Genomic DNA, 21,418 nt, shown 5'->3' with positions numbered 1-21,418 from the left:
TCAAGAAATGTTAAATTGCACTGCCCAAGATGCACCATGGGCAGATGTGACTTATGGGGGGGCAAGTAGTGTTACTGTAAATAGTAATAAAGAAATCGCCGGCTTATTGTGTCTAAAAAGACATATTTAGCAACTTGTACGCATCAAAAATCGCTAAAATGGCTAAAACGATAGAAAACAGTAAATTAGTTTAATTGAATCTAATTATAAAAAAACAAAGTTGTCCTTTAAAATAACTTAAATATCTATTATTATTGAAGGGTTTTACTTAAAGGTATATTCAGTGATTGTATTTCATTCAAATAAAAATATAATTGGTACATTTTCCATTCATTCTCCTCACTAGAATGTGTGCTGACCATATAAGGACTTCCACCATGGCTCGTGTTACGAGCATAGCTAGATTCGGGTTTCAGAGGTGGCCAGCCAGTCCTCGACCAATCAGGGTAGAGTATGGCCGTAGTTATGTTATGATGTTTAGTTATGATGGTCAAAATAAAGGTTTCGAGAACCACAGTCGCTCTGAATTAAGAACGTCTGCTAAATGCCTAGATTGTAAACTACTGAACTCATAAAATGCCAGTCTCGTAGTAAACCAGTATCATACATATCCTGAAGCTGGAGACGTAGGCCTACCGATATCCAGTGATTGGGTCTAATGATCAAAACGAGAACATTATAATGGTGTAAAAAATCTATAAAAAAACTAAACATTTCCACGCTGTAAGGCCAGTAAGGGACAAGATGACCCCCGGCCACTTTCATTATCACTGAATACACCTTTAAACCAACCCAAGTTGAGTTAAGCCCTTTGCACACAGGACAGTTGCGTTTTTTTCGTTTGCTGCATGAATAAAACGCATTGGATTTGGTGTGCAATGCTGTGTGGAATCGGCGCTGCGGATCCCAAAAGTAGTCATAAAAGGAGTGATGAGTTTTTTACCGCATGCGACAAGACGCACAAATCGAACTGGGTTCGATCGAGAAAAAGACGCACGGCGGCAGACACTCGTCGCACGGCTAATTCGGATCCGGTGTGCATGAGGTCGTAGAGAATCATTGTTTTCTTTTTAAAAAGTGAAATTGTCCGTTTTATCCGTGCGGATAAACGCGCCTGTGTGCAAAGGGCTTTAGGGTGATGCCTGGTTTATAGCACATGCTGGTCTCTATAGCATCCACTGATAACCTGAAAGACTACCTCCTGATCTCCGCGTCGCTGAAGCCCTTAATGTTCTCTCGTGGGATGGTCCGCGGCCTTCCTCGCTTTTTGGGCCTCTTGCGGTCCGAGATGGAGTCGCTGTCGGACCCCGAGTACCGCCTGTTCCTGCTCCGCCTGCTCTCGTTACCGTTAAAGCTCTGTGGGGGGGAAAAATACACAATTAATCTAGGGTCCCGTCATCAGCATTGTGGTCCTCTATGGCAGGGGTTTTCAACGTGGGTGACGGGGCACCCTGGGGTGCCGTGACGGCAGTCCAGGGGTGCCGCGAGATAATTTGATAATATTTGGAATTTATTTGGACACTTACATTTTTTTTGTATAATTTTAGACTTGAAGTGCAAAGTTATTTTCAGTCAGTTCTAACCAAAATGGCTATTATCTGAACGTTTTCCTTGCAACATAATCACTAAAATATCATCACTGTCGGGCAGAAACCTTGTATCTCCAAGTGTCAAATGTGTGCGTCTTTTGGTAAAGCAAAGCTCTGCTTCATCATGCATGCTGTGAGTACAGTATTTTCTGGACTATAAGGCGCACCTGACTATAAGGCGCACTGTCAATGAATGGTCTATTTTCAAACTGTTTTCATATATAAGGCGCACCTGACTATAAGGCGCACATAATAGACGCTACCGTTGCGTTATGCATCCAACAGATGGAGCTGTGCTAAAGGGAATGTCAATGTCAATGAATGATCCATATATAAGGCGCACTGGACTATAAGGCGCACTGTAGTTTTTTGAGAAAATTAAAGGCTTTTAAGTGCGCCTTATAGTCCGGAAAATACGGTAGGTAGATTGTCTGTTTTATCTGCTATTTAGATCGGCTATTTTTACAATAGAAAGTATTTTTTTTATTTTTATTCAACTTCGACTTTCTCTGGTGGGAGCCGACTTGTGTAATTAAGTCGACTTGTCGACATTTTCGTTAATGCCCTAGTACTTGTTTGGCACAGTTCCTCATGCGGGGCAGCAGGTACATCTAGTATAGTACCTGTTTGGCACAGTTCCTCATGCGAGGCAGCAGGTACATCTAGTATAGTACCTGTTTGGCACAGTTCCTCATGCGAGGCAGCAGGTAGATCTAGCATAGTACCTGTTTGGCACAGTTCCTCATGCGAGGCAGCAGGTAGATCTAGTATAGTACCTGTTTGGCACAGTTCCTCATGCGAGGCAGCAGGTAGATCTAGCATAGTACCTGTTTGGCACAGTTCCTCATGCGAGGCAGCAGGTAGATCTAGCATAGTACCTGTTTGGCACAGTTCCTCATGCGAGGCAGCAGGTAGATCTAGTATAGTACCTGTTTGGCACAGTTCCTCATGCGGGGCAGCAGGTAGATCTAGTATAGTACCTGTTTGGCACAGTTCCTCATGCGAGGCAGCAGGTAGATCTAGTATAGTACCTGTTTGGCACAGTTCCTCATGCGGGGCAGCAGGTACATCTAGTATAGTACCTGTTTGGCACAGTTCCTCATGCGAGGCAGCAGGTAGATCTAGCATAGTACCTGTTTGGCACAGTTCCTCATGCGAGGCAGCAGGTAGATCTAGCATAGTACCTGTTTGGCACAGTTCCTCATGCGAGGCAGCAGGTAGATCTAGTATAGTACCTGTTTGGCACAGTTCCTCATGCGAGGCAGCAGGTAGATCTAGCATAGTACCTGTTTGGCACAGTTCCTCATGCGAGGCAGCAGGTAGATCTAGTATAGTACCTGTTTGGCACAGTTCCTCATGCGAGGCAGCAGGTAGATCTAGCATAGTACCTGTTTGGCACAGTTCCTCATGCGAGGCAGCAGGTAGATCTAGCATAGTACCTGTTTGGCACAGTTCCTCATGCGAGGCAGCAGGTAGATCTAGTATAGTACCTGTTTGGCACAGTTCCTCATGCGAGGCAGCAGGTAGATCTAGTATAGTACCTGTTTGGCACAGTTCCTCATGCGAGGCAGCAGGTACATCTAGTATAGTACCTGTTTGGCACAGTTCCTCATGCGAGGCAGCAGGTAGATCTAGTATAGTACCTGTTTGGCACAGTTCCTCATGCGAGGCAGCAGGTACATCTAGTATAGTACCTGTTTGGCACAGTTCCTCATGCGAGGCAGCAGGTAGATCTAGCATAGTACCTGTTTGGCACAGTTCCTCATGCGAGGCAGCAGGTAGATCTAGCATAGTACCTGTTTGGCACAGTTCCTCATGCGAGGCAGCAGGTAGATCTAGCATAGTACCTGTTTGGCACAGTTCCTCATGCGAGGCAGCAGGTAGATCTAGCATAGTACCTGTTTGGCACAGTTCCTCATGCGAGGCAGCAGGTAGATCTAGCATAGTACCTGTTTGGCACAGTTCCTCATGCGGGGCAGCAGGTAGATCTAGCATAGTACCTGTTTGGCACAGTTCCTCATGCGAGGCAGCAGGTAGATCTAGCATAGTACCCGTTTGGCACAGTTCCTCATGCGAGGCAGCAGGTAGATCTAGCATAGTACCTGTTTGGCACAGTTCCTCATGCGGGGCAGCAGGTAGATCTAGCATAGTACCTGTTTGGCACAGTTCCTCATGCGAGGCAGCAGGTAGATCTAGCATAGTACCTGTTTGGCACAGTTCCTCATGCGAGGCAGCAGGTAGATCTAGCATAGTACCTGTTTGGCACAGTTCCTCATGCGGGGCAGCAGGTAGATCTAGCATAGTACCTGTTTGGCACAGTTCCTCATGCGAGGCAGCAGGTAGATCTAGCATAGTACCTGTTTGGCACAGTTCCTCATGCGGGGCAGCAGGTAGATCTAGCATAGTACCTGTTTGGCACAGTTCCTCATGCGAGGCAGCAGGTAGATCTAGCATAGTACCTGTTTGGCACAGTTCCTCATGCGAGGCAGCAGGTAGATCTAGCATAGTACCTGTTTGGCACAGTTCCTCATGCGGGGCAGCAGGTAGATCTCCTCCAGCTCTTTCTGCCTCTCCTCCTCCTCCATCCTCATCCTCTGCTCCTCGGGGATGATGTCGTCCCAGCCTCGGTGGTTGTGCTCAGAGTCCATGTCCTCCTCCTCCATCATGGTGAAGTTGGCCACCTGCAGGGATGGGAGAATAATCGTTATTATCGTTCATCGTGATAAAAAAACACTCACCATAATCGTATCGCGGAGATTTACGTTTATCGTGAAATTATCCTCCGTCATGCACTAGGGCATTCACCGAATATTTGAATATCAAAGTCACTATTCGATGTTGTTCACTGAAGTCGAATATTAGCTTATTTTTATAGAGCGTCGCAGCGGAAGTGGATTCCTGGGGTCACTTAATATTCCCCATTCATTTTCACCATAGACTTTTACAAATATATTTATAACAATTATGTTAAGCCTCGAACCAAGCCATCCAGGATGGAGGTGAATCATGATCATATAACCTTTGATCCTATGTGAAAACATATTTTAATATTACATTATTTGATATACTACATTTAATAACTACCCTTTGTTTAGCGATTTTCAAAATGTTCTTTTCATAGCAAAAAAGGTTATATGATCATGATTCACCTCCATCCTGGATGGCTTGGTTCGAGGCTTAACATAATTGTTATAAATATTTTTGTAAAAGTCTATGGCGAAAATGAATGGGGAATATTAAGTGACCCCAGGAATCCACTTCCGCTGCGATGCTCTATTGTTTTCTCTTTAAAAATAAATATAGGTTATTATAAAGCGTGGCTAGATAGGAAGTCATAAGAATGAGTTGTCAATGCCCCTGGTGGATGAATTTGTTAATGCTCTATAGACGGGTTTATTGTTTACAAACATTGAGACTAAATGCACAGCTGACTGTATCATGTAATCAATTCCGTCCAATCCCCAAACCTGTTGTTTTGGGGAGCGCTGGTTTCATTGGCTAATTTTGGTACCGACCCTGCGCACGCATCTAGTTCTTATCAGTGTTACGTGGACCAGAAACGCATTAATACCAGGGCTTCTCAAACCTTTTTAGGCCGTGACCCCCAAAATAAACATATATGAACTGGGGACCCCCACCCTGACAAGCACTTGGAAACTCGGCGTTGTGAGCATGTAGATCGGCTATTTTCACAATGTTCGCCTCTTGCTTACTTAATATTTGACAGTTTGGCCAGTCCTGTCGAATATTCGACTATTCGAATACTTTGACGTCGAATAATTCGAATACTAAAAATCACTATTCGTGAATGCCCTATTATCATCGTTTATTGTGATAAAAAAAAACACTCACAATAAATCGTATCGTGGAGATTTACATTTATCGTGAAATTATCCTCCGTCATGCACTGGGATTAATTCACATTTTATTTGCCGAGCTGCATATCACTCTCTACCAAATCTCTTTGCCAAAAAATAGCCGATCTACAAGCTCACAAAAGTGTCGGGTTGTGAGCTTGTAGATCTGCTATTTCTTTGGAAAATGTTCCCCAGGACAATGGATGTTGGGGATATTTTGATTATCGCGATAATATCGTAAATCACAATTTCTTTGATCACAATGGTGATATGAAATGTTCAAATCATCCCATCCCTATCCACACACGGTCATATCAATGTTTGACTGCCATTCTTTTACAGAATAGCATAACTTTTCAGTCAGAGACCACCCCAAAAGCGTGACGAGGTTTCTTTTGTTCTTGTTTCACGTGCTTGCCAAAGCCGAAATATTTTCACCTCGGGCGCTTAGAAGCGTTTTTTTTGTTTTGGCCGAGAAGAAAATAACGTCTTGGTGGACACGCCCCCATAACAGTGTCTTTATTAGAAACACTTGTGTTTGGAGGAACCTGCAATGTGGGAAACTAGTGGGGAAACAAACGTTTTCTTTTTTAAAGAAAAGGTCCTTTTCACTTAACTGGAGCTCAGTTAGTCTGTTCTTGAGAGACTACTATGTCAGTGGTTCTCAAACCTTTTCATGTGAAGGACCCCCAAAATGATATTTATTTGGCCACGGACACCCATCTCAAAATATTTAGTTCCAGGGACCACCCAGAAGCAAAATTTCAGTAACAAACGTTCGCTTTGAAAATACATATATATTCAAAGATTTGCACGCATTTTCACGACTTTTTCAAAAATAGCAGATCTACTAGCTCGCAGCGCGGCACTCGGTGCCGCGCTGTGAGCTTGTATATCTGCTATTTTTCACTGGTTTAAAGCATTCAATAACCTTTTTTACCTTGAACTGAGACAGCAGTTCCTCTCCCACGGTGGAAGGTCCTGGGTCGTTCTCCCTGGTCTCTGCTCGTTTCAGAATCTCGTCGATATCCATTTCCTGCAGGTGAGATGTACAAATGTATTACGGTAGGCCCAAGTCATTCATTCATCTCACAACAAAAACAGACGCTCGACAAGCTCCCCACGCGACGCATTCGTCACTTAATGTATTGACTGTTGCATATCATGTCAAGTCGTTATTAGTCACAGAATGAAAGAAATAATAAAATTATAAGTACATAATTATACACATACTGTATAGCTCAACGACTTGTGAACTTATAGGTTGGCTATTTTTGAGCGGTGGTCACAACGCTCCTATACGTGGCCGTGTGTGTGGGTCTGTCTGTCTGTCTGTATGTCTGTCTCCGTAGCCTGCAGTAACCTTTTCTGACCACACATGTTAAGGGAGGGGCGCTGTTGCACACACACACACACACACACACACACACACACACACACACACACACACACACACACACACACACACACACACACACACACACACACACACACACACACACACACACACACACACACACACACACACGCTCAGTTCACACGAGTGTGATTTTTGTTGTGCAGCCAAATATGAATTGGGCTTATGCCACAGGAATATTTTCATTGCAGAGAATTGTCACAGTCAAAAACACAGATACACGTGATTAAATGTGGATGTCTAACACACCTCAATAACATGAGGCAAGATGTATCAACATATATGATGGTTTTCTAACCTGCGGTTCCTGCTCCTCCCCCTCTGGCTCTTTGAAGAGTTCCTCCGCTCCAAACTTCAGAATGGCCGACAACTCCTCCTTGTTGAATGGCGTTGAACTATTAGGAGAGACAGAGGTAACATGAAAACATGACATGGTCACTGTATTTAATTAACACCCCCCCCCCCCCCCCCCCCCCGTCAGATATGCATACTCAGATTGTTTTATTTCGGCAGAGGTCCCCACCAGCTCGCCATGTAAGTGTCCTTGAGCAAGACACAGAACCCCTAACTGCTCCTGACGAGCAGGTTGGTGCTTCCATGGTTTCATCTGCCGTTGGCGTGTGTGCATGTGTGAGTGAATGGGTGAATGTGTGTGTTAAAGTGTGAGTGAATGTGTGTGTGACTCTACATGGTTCTCATTGTGGTTCTCTTATATTCGCTGTATCGTTCCAATTTTAGCCCAAAGACAGTGCCCCGTTGCCAACAAAGGATATTTTGGTATTGCATCTAAAATGGCTTGGAATTAGAGACAGAGACAGATGACATTTTAATATCCAAGTGGTTGTTTAGGCTAAAACATGTATAAAACCGTATTATGGACCAATATTTATATAAAATATATATTTTTAAAAGCATGGTGGGGCCCCTTTAAGACATTTCAATGTCAAAAACTAAAAAACACAATGAATGGTCATGTGTCAGGTGACTACCTGGAGGGAGCGGCTCCCGTGTGCAGCACGGTCTTGCCCGTGGTGTCCATCCTCTGGATGACCAGGTGGTCCAGCACCATCTTCTTCTTGGCCCTCTCGATGATCTCCTCCTCCACAGAGCCCTTGGTCACCAGCCGGTAGATGTTCACCTGGAGATATTCAAACCCTCGATGTTAGTCCATAAACCCCGTTTAGACCTGGAACGCGCTATTCCTTTTAACTCTCAAATACCTGGAACGCGCCTGAGTCGTGTTAGATTTTAACCACTTTAACCATTATTTTATGCTTTAAGTTTAGAAAAATAGCAGATATACAAGCTCACAGCGAGGCACCAACCAAGTGCCGTGCTGCGAGCTTGTAGATCTGCTATTTTTGAAAAATCATGAAAATGAGTGCAAGTCTTTGAATATATTTGACCCGATCTTTGACCTGACTTCCAAATCCTTCTTCTAAATCATGCTGTTCTCAAACTTTTTCATGTCAAGGACCCCCAAAATTACATGTATTTGGCCACGGACCCCCATCTCAAAATATGTTGTTCCAGGGACCACCCAGAAGCAAATATTAAAGTTACAAATGTTAGCTTTCAAGTAGATATATTCAAAGACTTGCAAAAAAAACAGGATTTTTCAAAAATAGCAGATCTACAAGCTTGCAGCGCGGCACGCTGTGAGCTTGTTAAGTGGTTAGTCCCTGGATGTGCGTGCGTGCATGCGTACCTGTCTCTTCTGTCCGATGCGGTGGGCCCGGGCCTGAGCCTGCAGGTCGTTCTGGGGGTTCCAGTCCGAGTCGAAGATCACCACCGTGTCGGCCGACGCCAAGTTGATGCCCAGACCGCCCGCCCGCGTCGACAGCAGGAAGCAGAAATCCTGTGACGGGCAAGAGGAGGAGGGACAGGCCAGTTAACCCAGTTAGAACAGGGAAAGCATCTCTGTCATTACAGAGCAGTGGTTCTCAACCTTTTCAGGCCGCAACCCCCAAAATAATCATATTTTAACAGGAGACGCCCTCACCCTGACAAGCACTAAGATTTGAGGCATTACAATTGTATAACACGGTTCTGTTGTGAAAATAGCAGATCTACATGCTCACAACGCCTCGCGTTGCGAGGCGTTGTGAGCATGTAGATCGGCTATTTTCACAATTTCTGCCTCTAACATTTTGGCCAATGTTTAATTTGTAATTTTAAAAGGTATTAAAAAGTCCTTAAATTGTCACTTTAGAAATGTGCAGATAGCCTCGATACACTCATACTGTATGTTGAGTGAGAAAACAATGTTGCACATCAAGTTAATCATCTGGGAACCCCCCAAAATAATTTGGGGAACCCCCTGGGGGTCCCGACCCACAGGTTGAGAACCACTGTTATAGAGTTCAGTGTTTTGGTTATTCACGAAGTGACATGCTCTGAAAATGTTTTTGAACATGTTTTTGAAAAAATCTTAAAAGAACTACTGGTTTTGGAAGGCATTTGTAGAATCGGCCTCAGGTCTCACACCTCAAATCAAATAAAAAGATATCAGGGAATCCTCCCTGGCAGGTGAGCCAGTAGGATATAACAGCAGTGATTTTTTTTTAATTGAAAAAGATGTGTGTGCCTCTTACCTCGGAGCCCTCGGCGTTGAAATGATCCAGCGCCTGTTTCCTCATCTCACCCTTGATGCCGCCGTCCAATCTCTGCGAGAGAGAAGACAACAATTACATCACTGGTTCGGTGGGGTCCGTGACGTGGCGGACAGACAGAGGGACTGACTGACAGACAGCAGGTGTAGGTTTCCACAGTAACTGCGACCTGATGGTCGCAATAAAGCATGTGCCTTAGCCCATTTAGGCCTAGAATTATTGAATGCTTTAACCAGTGAAAAATAGCAGATATACAAGCTCGCAGAGTGCCGCGCTGCGAGCTGGTAGATCTGCTATTTTTGAAAAAGTCGTGAAAATGCGTGCAAATCTTTGAATATATGTATTTTCAAAGCGAATGATTGCAACTCAAATTTTGCTTCTGGGGGGTCCCTGGGACCAAATATTTTCAGATGCGGGTCTGTAACCAAATAAATATAATTTTGGGGGTCCTTCACATGAAAAGGTTTGAGAACCACTGACATAGTAGTCTCTCAAGAACAGACTAACTGAGCTCCATTTAAGTGAAAAAGGACCTTTTCTTTGACGATGGCTGGCCAGATTGCTGACATAGAAACATAGGTTTTTCAAAAAAAAAACCTTAGAAGGATTCAAAAGACATTTTTCAAAAATAGCAGATCTACAAGCTCGCAGCGCGGCACTCGGTGCCGCGCTGTGAGCTTGTATATCTGCTATTTTTCAATAGTTAAAGCATAACATAATAATACACAACATAGTGTACCCGTTCTAAATGGGTTTTAAATGTGTGTACGCGGCCCGAGAAAGAAAGACTCGAGCTCAGGGTTGTCTTGAGGACTCGACAGCGAGCTATACCAACCTGGAATAGGAACTGCCTGCTCCTGAGGTAGTCGGCCAGGATGTCCAGCATGCGGACCATCTGGGAGAAGATGAGGACGCGGTGTCCGCGCTCCCTCAGACGCACCAGCAGCTTGTCCAGCAGCACCAGCTTCCCGCTGCTACGGATCAGATGCTGCCAAAACACAACGCAACACATTTAAAACCAGCAGTCCAACTAGGGATGGGACCTCACGGTAATCGTATCGCTGAGATTTAATTTATCGTGAAATCGTCCTGGGTCATGCACTGGGATCAATTCACCTTTTATTTGCCGAGCTGCATATCTGGTACCATTTAAAGTAAACCCTCTATTGGTAAAACGTACTTATAATATACGTACTTGATACAGTCTTTTTTTCACTCTCTACCAAATCTCTTTGCCAAAAAAATAGCCGCAAATCTCGATTTCTTTAGTCACAATAATCGTGATATGAAATGTTCGTATCGTCCCATCCCTATGTCCAACTGCTACGGATAAAATGCTGTAAAAACCGATAGAACACATTTAAACCCAGATTCCCACTGCCATGAATCAGATGCGGTAAATTAACGCCACAACACGTGCGTGGATCAGAGCGACGCAGAAAGGTAGGTGAAAAAAACGCTCCGAATCATGGCTGAGGAGGATTTTAAAGAGTCGTGGGAACGGAGCGAATCTGTCCGGATTCTATTGTGCTTTTCCATGATCACTATCATTTTAACCCTCTAAGGCCCAAATATAGAAATACTTGAAATAAAAAATTGAAAAAAATCAGTTGGTGTTGTAGGAGTCCTAATAAGAGGAAAATGTAATGTTTTTTTCAAAAAAATGTTTTTGTAAGGTTTTATAGCCATAAATCATAAATCATAAATCATGCTCTAATTGACATATGGGGGATATTTTTCACAATAATAACATATGTACATATTCTAGACATTCTAATGATCACCAAAAAAAATAGTACAGGCATTTTACTTATGTTTTTGTGAGGAATAGCTTCCATGAAAAAGTGTGATGTTGTTCGTCAAAACTCTGGAATGTCAGCGGGTGTGGCGGGTGTGAATGTCAGTCCCTGTGGGGGGTATTTATATGCAAATATCGTGGCCAATGGCATTGTAATACTAAACAATAGAATCCAATGGTGATGTTTAGGTGGTAGGGGGAGCTAAAATAAAATGATTTAAACCTTTTTTTGGATAAAATACAAACGTTGTAATATTACAACAGTGGGCCTTAGAGGGTTAATTTGACTTGACAGACCTGTAGAGCCTCTGCCCGGCTGTAGAACTCCTGGTCCTCGGGCGGTTTGATGAGGTAACAGTGATTGCAGCACTTCTTCAGCTCCATCATGATGTTGAGGAAGCCTGAGGTGCTGCCTTTCCCTTTACTGAGAGCCTTGTAGTTCCTGGTCAGAATCCACCTGGAACACACACCCCCATTAGGACCAGGAAACGCATCTTTGTTACGTTCGATTTTCACCACTTTAACCATTATTTTATGCTTTAACTATTATGAATGGAAAAGAAGAGTCCCGCACACTGTCTTCACTCACAATAGATTTAATACAACGTTTCGGTCGTTCAGACCTTCATCAGGCATCTGAACGACCGAAACGTTGTATTAAATCTATTGTGAGTGAAGACAGTGTGCGGGACTCTTCTTTTCCATTCATCATTGTCACCGTTCCAACGCACCTGTCCCTGTAGGTGTGCATAAGGCCTTCTCCTCTATGCTTTAACTATTAGAAAATAGCAGATCTAGCGCGGCCATTTTTGAAAAATCGCAAGGGTAGGTTTCTGAAAAACCTACCTTTCTATGTCAGTGGTTCTCAAACTTTCTCATGGCAAAGACCTCAAAATGATATGCATTTGGCCACGGAACCCCATCTCGAAATATTTGGTTCCAGGGAAAGTAGCCTATCCATATGAATAGGGTAGCCTACTAGGGCCTGTGAATCTATGGAGGATGTGCAGCGCAAGCCCACCACTCACTGCTAAACTTGTTATGCAAATAGCCATTTGATTAGATAGGCTATAGCGCATCGTCACTCCTATAGCCTATAACTCTATGGTTCTAGCATGCACTAGGGCAGGGGTCTTCAACGTTTTCAGGCCGGGGACCCCCAAACTGATGGGGAGATGGAGCAGGGACCCCCTACCACCTCGTAGGGTGGGGGGGTCGGGGCTACGACATATTTTTTATTTTAAACATGTACAAGTTACAGCGAGCAGGGTGGGCCGTACCACTACCATTTCTTAACATAGCCTAGGCCTACTACTTATTAACTGAGAATATAATAATATCAACAATCTGTCAATTGCATGTTAATCATGTATTCAAGCTATTCAAAATGGATAGAATCATGATTTATTTTTTAACATAAATGTGAAAATTGAAAAGAAAAAAAAACATTTTTTGGAATCTTTTTATTTTATTTTATTTTTTTAAGCAATAATTTCGCGGACCCCCTGCAGTACCTCCGCGGACCCCCTGAGGGTCGCGGACCCCCTGTTGAAGACCCCTGCACTAGGACATTCACCAAATATTCGAACATTCGAACATCAAAGTCACTATTCGACGTTGTTCACCGAAGTCGAATATTCGCTTATTTTATTTTATTGTTTTCTCTTTAAAAAAGATATAGTTTATAAAGCTTGGCTAGCTAGGAAGTCATAATAATGAGTTCCCCTGGTGGATGAATTTGTTAATGCTCTATACCAGGGGTTCTCAAACCTTTTTAGGCCGTGACCCCCAAAATAAACATATTTGAACTGGGGACCCCCACCCTGACAAGCACTTGGAATTGTAGGTATTACATTTAATGTGACTGTTCTGCAGATAAATATTGTGAAAATAGCAGATCTACATGCTCACAACGCCTCGCAACGCGAGGCGTTGTGAGCATGTAGATCGGCTATTTTCACAATGTTCGCCTCTTGCTTAGTTAATATTTGACAGTTTGGACAGTCCTGTCGAATATTCGACTATTCGAATACTTTGAGGCTGAATAATTCGAATACTAAAAATCACTATTCGTGAATGCCCTAGCATGCACTGTTCCGTGCCGCTCCTGCGCGTGCATGTGGGAAATACATTGGCCTGGCGGCGTCCGGTCAGGTCCGGCCTCGAAAGCACTGCGGACCCGGGGTAGTGTGGCTCTTACTTGTAGTACTGTTTCTGGATGGCGCTCATCTCCACGCGGAGGATCTGCTCCACCTTGGCCGGGAGACTCTTCTCCACGTCCTTCTTGACCCGGCGCAGCAGGAAGGGCTCCAGCTCCTTGTGCAGGCTGGAGTAGCCCGTGTCCCGGCCTTTGGCGTGGTCCTCCTCGAAGATATCCCACGAGTGGAACCTGGGAAACGGCACCCCCACCAGGACATTGTTTACAACTGCACGGGTTGTTCAAAAGTCTAATTTGACATTTTGTCGGCTGGAGACTTTTTTTTATATATATCGCGTTGTATAAGAATTGTGTTCCAAAAATAAACTAAATGGTCTTGGTGGTTCGACTCATATGTATATGAAGAATCAACTGACGGTGAGAAAACACAGCAGAATTAAGTTAGATTCTCGCCAGAAACAGACTGTATCAAATAAGAGTGACTGACTATCGTAAGAGAGAGCTACCTCCCCGACAATACAGTTTGTTTATTTTTGGACTACGATTCGTATACGAGACGATTTTAAGATGAACAATCTATATGCCGTGTGTGTCAGTGTTGATTTCGTCGACTAAAACTATGACGAAAAATGTTTGTCGACCGTGTTTTTTTCACTGACGAAAACTAAATGAAAACTAAGCTGTGGCGACTAAAACTAAGACTAAATATATTGAAAATTTCGTCAACAAAATAAAAACTAGACTAAAACGTTAGGGAGGGACTAGTGGAGAAGAGAGTAATTTTATCTTTGGTTGCTCTCAGGTGTTGCGTGCTGAAAATAGGCGATCTACAAGCTCACCACGCGTCGCGCTTTAGTCCACTAAATCAACTGTAGATTTAGTCGCCTAAAATCTTATGACATTTAGTCGACTAAAACTAGACTAAAACTAAAACTTTTCAGGTTTTCGCAGAGATTGGACGGTGAGACGAGGAAACAGGTTATGACTAAAACTTGCTGTCACGATATGACATTTTACATGACGATTAATTGTCACTCAAATAATTGGCGATTAACGATTTAATTGTGTATTTGTCGTTGATAATTACATTTCTGTTTGGCTTTTAGGCTTTGAAGTTGCATATGGTAGATATGACACATAACCTAAATATACAAAGAAATGACTGACATATTTGACAACTTTATACTTAAAAAGTAGTAAGTTGTGGAAGTAAAGTAAAGTGGAAATAGCCGATCTACAAGTAAAGTGGAAATAGCCGATCTACAAGCTCACAACGCGTCGCGACGCGTTGTGAGCTTGTAGATCTGCCATTTCCACTATTTCTGACATTTTTCAACATTCACGATTATGACGATTATGACAAAATAATTGCGATAATGTCAAATAATCGCGATTAGACGATTATGTAATAATTGTGACAGCCCTACTGTCAAGAACGTACTTCTCGGGCATGATGAAGTGCAGCAGGGACCACAGCTCCTTCAGGGAGTTCTGCAGGGGCGTGCCGGTGATCAGCAGCCGGTGGTTGGACTTGAAGTCCATCATGGTCTTGTAGAGCAGCGAGTCGTCGTTCTTCAGCCGGTGGGCCTCGTCCACGCCGATGAACGCCCAGTTCACATTGCCCAGGAATGACTGTACAGAGAGAGAGAGAGAGAGAGAGAGAGAGAGAGAGAGAGAGAGAGAGAGAGAGAGAGAGACAAACCGGGGAAAAGGACGAGATTGAACCCATTTAGACCTGGAACGCATTTGTTTCACGTTCGATTTTAACTGCTTTAACCATTATGTTGTGCTTTAAAGGACAACTTTAGTTTTATAGAGTATAAAAGATGAGGGTTCAAATTATTTCATTTACTTCTTTCTATTGTTTTAGAAATTCTTATTTCCGTGGTTGGGGCATGCGTACAAGTGGCTAAATATGTAACCTTTCATGGTTGGATGTGACTTATGGGGGCTAGAAGTGTTACTGTAAATAGCAATAAAGAAACTGCTGGCTTCATTGTGTCTAAAAATACATATTTAGCCACTTGTACGCATGCCCCCATGCGTACGCATGCCCCACATTTTAGCACAGTAAACGCGATAAAACAACAAAGCAAATTAAAACACTTTAACACTCACTTTTTCTTTTCTCTAATTACAATCTAAAAAATGAACCCTTGTTGAAAAAATCACACTCGTGTGAACTGAGCGGTGGTGTGTGTGTGTGTGTGTGTGTGTGTGTGTGTGTGTGTGTGTGTGTGTGTGTGTGTGCGACAGCGCCCCTCCCTTAACATGTGTGGTCAGAAAAGGTTACTGCAGGCTACAGACAGACAGACAGACAGACACGGACGGAGACAGACAGACAGACAGACCCACACACACGGCCACGTATAGGAGCGTTGTGACCACCGCTCAAAAAAACAAAGTTGTCCTTTAACTAGTGAAAAACAGCGGATATACAAGCTCGCAGCACAGAGTGCCGCACTGCGAGCTTGTAGATCTACCATTTTTGAAAAATCTTGAAAATTTGTATTTCAAGAATTTTGATCCGATTCTGAAAATGTCCTCTAAATCCTTGTAAGGTTTTTGAAAAACGCATGTTTCTATGTCAGTGGTTCTCAAACCTTTTCATGTCAAGGACCCCCCAAAATGATATGTATTTGGCCACAGACCCCCATTTCAGAATATGTTGTTCTAGGGACCACTGGAAGCAGAGAGTTGCGTTACAAAAGTTTGCTTTGAAAAATATATATTCAAAGATTCAAGATTTTACAAAAATGGCAGATCTACAAGCTTGCAGGCTGTGAGCTTGTATATTTGCTATTTTTCAATAGCAAAAGCATAAAATAACTCCAGATCTTAATGTGTGACCTGTGAAACAGTCACAGCACACACACACACACTGGCACTCTGACTCCCAGACCAGACAGCCAGCGGAGCAGCCATGCTCACCTTGTCTTTGAGGAGGATTTCATACGTCGTCAGAAGAACGTTGAACTTTAGTCTCTTGTTGTGCACGTGTAGCCACTCATGTGTTCTGATCTGAAATTAAAGAAGAGGAAACATGGCAATGTGTGAATATTCCAATTACAGAAATAAATAAGCCAACTGTGAACAAAACCTAACTCCTTACAGTATATACTTTTGTCATACGATGAGCAGCTAAAATGTAAAATAAAATAAAACGATAAGCTCTGCTCCTTGCAAAAATGTTGAAAAATATAAAATGTAAGCTCTACAGTCATAATATGTCACATAGGCTACAGGAAGAGTGGGCACCTCAATATGAAATGAGCAAAATGTTTTCACTCGGAATTTTATTTTCTTGCTCTGAAATAATGTAAAATATACGCGATTTGAACATGCACGATGAATCATTCTAGGACCATCGTGTTAAAGCCCATGATGACTGGAGATCCACAAGTTTTGTTGCAACCGGTTGAGACATTAGGCCTTAAATGTCAAACCCATTTACCAGCTTCAATTTGACAGTGTTACAGCTCCAATTGTGTCGGATGAGGTACAGGATCATTTCTTTGTTTGATCACTAACAATTTCACTTGTTGTCAGTCCCCCTCCTGGGTGGATAAAGTTGGCATCCCGACCTGAAAATGTCCTGTATACTAAAGACAGGGTTCCCACACATTTTTACCAATTCATTTCCAAAACCTTTCCAAAACTTTTCCAGAATATTTAACCCAATTTCCAGGACTATATAACAATAATTCAGCTCAATAACAGGTCGCTTACTACTATGCGCAATGCCCAAAGACAGGTAGTGTATGCCAGTGGTTCTCAACCTTTTCAGGCCGTGGCCCCCGAAACAATCATATTTTAACTGGGGACCCTCCACCCTGACGAGCACTAAGAGTTTAGGAATTTTGTATAACACGTTTCTATTGTGAAAATAGCAGATCTACATGCTCACAACGCCTCGCGATTGCGAGGCGTTGTGAGCATGTAGATCGGCTATTTTCACAATTTCTGCCTCTAACATTTGACAATTTGGCCCATGTTTAATTTGTCATTTCAGAGGTATTAACAAAATCAATAACCAAAGACAACGCACAGCTATTTTTTCCAGGACCTTCCAGGACCCTTGATAAATTCCAAAACTTTTCCAGTAATGATTTTTTTTTTCTTCTAATTTCAAAATATTTCCAGGAATTTCATGACCGTGGGAACCCTGTAAAGAGCTATAGAGCTATAGAGACCATGGCTAACGTACCATGGTCCTGCTGCTGATGTCCCCCAGGTAGACCACCACGTTCATCTGAGGCGCCCACAGCTGGAACTCCCTCTGCCAGGAGGTGAGCGTGGACAGCGGGACCACCACCATGAAGGGCCCGTACAGCTGGTGGTCGTGGAAGAGCAGGTCCAGGAAGCAGATGGTCTGGATGGTCTTGCCCAAACCCATCTCGTCTGCCAGGATGCAACTGTTACCTCTGAGGGGAGGGGAAAAATTATTAAATCAAATTAAAGCTATACTGTGTAAGTTGCTCAACTAGTGGTCAGTAGCGTCCGCGTCTTTCGGCCGTTTTTCGCCGCGGACCGGGCCTCACACCCCCGCGTCACCCCCGCGTCTGCCTCCACCTCGCCGAGATCTATCTTTAGAGGGGTCCCTGGTTCCTGTGCGTTCAGGCATTCCGGAGAAACGGAGTGTTTCACCCGAGTATAGATAGAGACACACGGGCGCCTACAAATATGGCCGCCCTATTGTGATAGCTAGCGACCCCACTTCAAGATGCGCTGTGATTGGCCGGCAGTGTATAACCCTCGCTGTGATTGGCCGATAGTGTATGATGACGTAATTTTTGCGTGAAAACCGGACCCCGGTCAGGATCATAGAAAACATATAAAGAGAAGGCTTCAGAAGCTGAAAATAACGGAGTGGGTGTTCTAAAACTTTAGCGATTTAAGAGTTAGGACAATTTTAAGATTTGTTTTATAAAAAAAGTTACATGGTACAACTTTAAATTATTTGGTTTCTCGGGCAGAGCAGCCTGGACCAACCGCTTTTCCTCAGGATTCTCGTGTCGGGGCAGTAAATGAGTTAACATGATTAATACATGGTTTCTCCTGGCGTCGGTGAATGAATGTGTGTGAATTTAATGCACATTAAAGTGCTCTGGAAAAAGGTGTTATATAAATGCCATTAAACCATAGAAGAACTAGCTCTCTATAAGGCCGATTTAGACTTCATCATACGACAGTGTTGTGTGCCCGAAAATAGAAGCTCCGCTATTTTCATATGAGCTTGTATATCTGCTATTTTTCAATAGCCAAAGATTTTAAAAAATAAATGTTAAATTGCTTAGGTAACAAAGAAGCGTTCCCGGTCTTATGGGGTTAGACCAGTGTTTCTCAACCTTTTTTCTGCATGGGCAACACCTTTAATGTCTCAAGAATCCATGGGCACACCAACATGATACGGGTGTGTAAATATCGTCACTGTCGGAAAGAAACCTTGTATCTCCAAGTTTCATTTTTGACAGGTTCATTTTTAAAATGATAAATACAATACTGGCTTCCAAGCAGTTTCAAGGGGCACACTTGACCCTTCTCAGGGGCACACCAAAGGTCCCCAGGCACAGTGGCTGAGAAACACTGGGTTAGACATGGGGCCATGGGAGGAGTGGGGGTTTGGACGTACTTGCACCAGGAGTGAGCCAGGTAGTTCAGACTGTCCAGCTGATAGTCTCGTAGCTCCAGGCCCTCTGCTCCTCCGCCGATGTACGCCGGCTGTTTCTTCACGGGGACGAACCGCGGCCTCTGCTTCAGCACCTGGTAGGAACACATTAGCATTGATAAAGATGGTCAGGGGTGGGGCTGTCACCATTACAATATTTTATCCACTGAGACCTGAGGACGATTCTTCAAAGGCCATGTAGAAAAATGTGGCTATCTTCGCGGGGTGACCAGAGAGGTGCTGTTGAGCAACCTTGAAATGTACATGCATGCACGCGCACGCACACACACACACACACACAGCCTTGAAATTAATGGACACCACCGCTCAGTTCACACTGGTATGTTTTTTTTTTCTTCTTTTTACAGAAAGGGTTCCCAGATTTACCAGTGGTTAACTAGTGGTTAAATGGTGAAGTCTATGAGTGATAGAAACTTTTTTTTTCTCTTTTTTATATTAACCACTTGAACCACTTGATGCGTCCATATTCGGAGAACTTTAGCCAAAAATAGCTGATCTACAAGCTCACAACGCCTCGCGCTGTGAGCTTGTAGATCAGCTATTTTTGGCAAAGAGCTTTGGTGTAGAGGGGAAAAAGAGCAGACTAAGTACAGAGTGAAAGGTCAAATCTATTACGTTTCGACAGTTCAATATCTGAAACACCAATTGACACCAATTCAAAATACACTAATGATTGTGCTGTCAAACGATGAAACTATATGGAATCTATGAAAAGGTTGTGGGGGTCCCTGCTTCATCCGTCTCTCAACTAAGACGTCCTTGGCCTGAAACCGTTGAAGACCCCTGCTATAGCGCCTTCATCCAACGGTACGGTTGTGCTCGGGTACCTTGCAGTCTCTGGAGGGGATGTTCTTGGACTGGTTCCGGCTCATGTAGTCGTCTATACACTTCTGGAACTTTCTGGAGAGCAGCGCTCCGTCCTCCCAGCTGCATTCCGAGTAGGGCAGCCCCTGCCACTTGCACAGGTAGTCGGGAAACCCCGCCGCCGACTTCTGGTTCGAATGTCCTGATACCAAAGCAAGCAACGGATGTTATATAGAAACGATGGCTCCCAAAACTTCTCGGGTGGAGACCCAAAACAGAGATTAGACATTTGCCCGTCTACAAGCTCACAACTCATCGCTTTGTAATGTGAAATAGCAGATCTACAAGAGCTTGTAGATCTGCTATTTCCACTATTTTTTTTTTTTTTTATGTTTGAACATCAGGGTTCCCACACATTTTTACCAATGCATTTCCAAAACCTTTTCAAAACTTTTCCACAATATTTAAAACAATTTCCAGGCCTATATAAGTCATTCAGCGCAATAATGAGTCTCTTACTCCTATGAGTAATGCCCAAAGACAGGCAGTGTAGCACAAATAAAGCATAGAATGGTAGCCGGCTTGATTCGGGTCCACTTCTAGCTTTAGCCAGTCTTTATAGCTTTGTAAGCCACAAATTATTAAAAGCGCATTTCCCAGGCATTGTGGATACTAGTTCAAATTAGATAGGTTGCACAGCAAAGCACATGTTATGTGTCACGTGACGTGACAAAGGAACAGATCTACAGTACAAGCTAACTACGCGTCATGCTGCAGAACTTTGTGAGCTTGTAGATCTGTTCTTTTTGTCCAATACATTGAGAGGCACCCAGCTGGGTGCCATTGCATACATTAGGCTACAATCACGCAGGCTGTTCGGCGAAAAACTACTTATGTTACATATTTCTTGTAATGTTATACATGTTTTAGAAAATGTTTTTAACAAGATCAATAGCCAAAAACTATGCATAGCTAAATATTTTCCATGACTTTCCAGGACCCTTGATCAATTCCAAAACGTTTCCAGTACTGGAAAAGTTCCAGGAATTTCATGACAGTGGGAACCCTGGAACATATATAAACATTTATCAAAATGGAAACGATTATGACGATTATGACAAAATAATCGTGATTATGTCAAATAATTGCGATTAAGAGGAAGATGTAATACTGGTGACAGGCCTGCTCACCTATGATCCTCTCTACCAGTTGGTACTGGAGGTGCAGGTCGTCCATCAGCTCCTCTTGACAGTTCAAGTACTCGATGTCCTCCGGCGACGCGCTCTTCATCCTGTGATGATCAGAATGGCGTCAAAGAAGATAATTCTATAGCATGGATTTCTGTAGGCAATGCAGTAGACTAGGGCAGTGTTTCTCAAATGGGGGTACGTGTACCCCTAGGGGTACGCAAAGGTACTACAGGGGGTACTTGAAAGAACATGGAAAATAGAAAAATGTATTGTACTGTTATGTTTAATGATAAAACGTTGGCAA

General features: G+C 43.4%; 1 protein-coding gene across 1 annotated transcript in view; it reads right to left on the bottom strand.

Annotated features, from left to right (window-relative positions):
• The window catches only part of chd1 (chromodomain helicase DNA binding protein 1), a 66,720-nt gene that overhangs the window by 28,477 nt on the left and 16,825 nt on the right, over window positions 1–21,418 (bottom strand). The window contains exons 8-23 of the mRNA XM_080743714.1: window positions 21,115–21,215; window positions 19,948–20,126; window positions 19,064–19,194; window positions 17,639–17,855; window positions 16,363–16,452; window positions 14,873–15,063; window positions 13,474–13,662; window positions 11,571–11,730; window positions 10,311–10,463; window positions 9,458–9,529; window positions 8,572–8,721; window positions 7,853–8,001; window positions 7,162–7,258; window positions 6,387–6,482; window positions 4,100–4,270; window positions 1,199–1,356 (exon numbers count right to left, since the gene is read on the bottom strand). Coding sequence (XP_080599840.1) covers window positions 1,199–1,356; window positions 4,100–4,270; window positions 6,387–6,482; window positions 7,162–7,258; window positions 7,853–8,001; window positions 8,572–8,721; window positions 9,458–9,529; window positions 10,311–10,463; window positions 11,571–11,730; window positions 13,474–13,662; window positions 14,873–15,063; window positions 16,363–16,452; window positions 17,639–17,855; window positions 19,064–19,194; window positions 19,948–20,126; window positions 21,115–21,215 — 2,304 coding nt within the window. The remainder of the gene's footprint in view (window positions 1–1,198; window positions 1,357–4,099; window positions 4,271–6,386; window positions 6,483–7,161; window positions 7,259–7,852; window positions 8,002–8,571; window positions 8,722–9,457; window positions 9,530–10,310; window positions 10,464–11,570; window positions 11,731–13,473; window positions 13,663–14,872; window positions 15,064–16,362; window positions 16,453–17,638; window positions 17,856–19,063; window positions 19,195–19,947; window positions 20,127–21,114; window positions 21,216–21,418) is intronic.

Source organism: Nannobrachium achirus, assembly GCF_963921795.1.
Source record: "Nannobrachium achirus genome assembly, chromosome: 15".
Taxonomy (NCBI): Eukaryota; Metazoa; Chordata; class Actinopteri; order Myctophiformes; family Myctophidae; genus Nannobrachium; species Nannobrachium achirus.
This window is presented reverse-complemented; position numbering and strand designations above follow the sequence as displayed.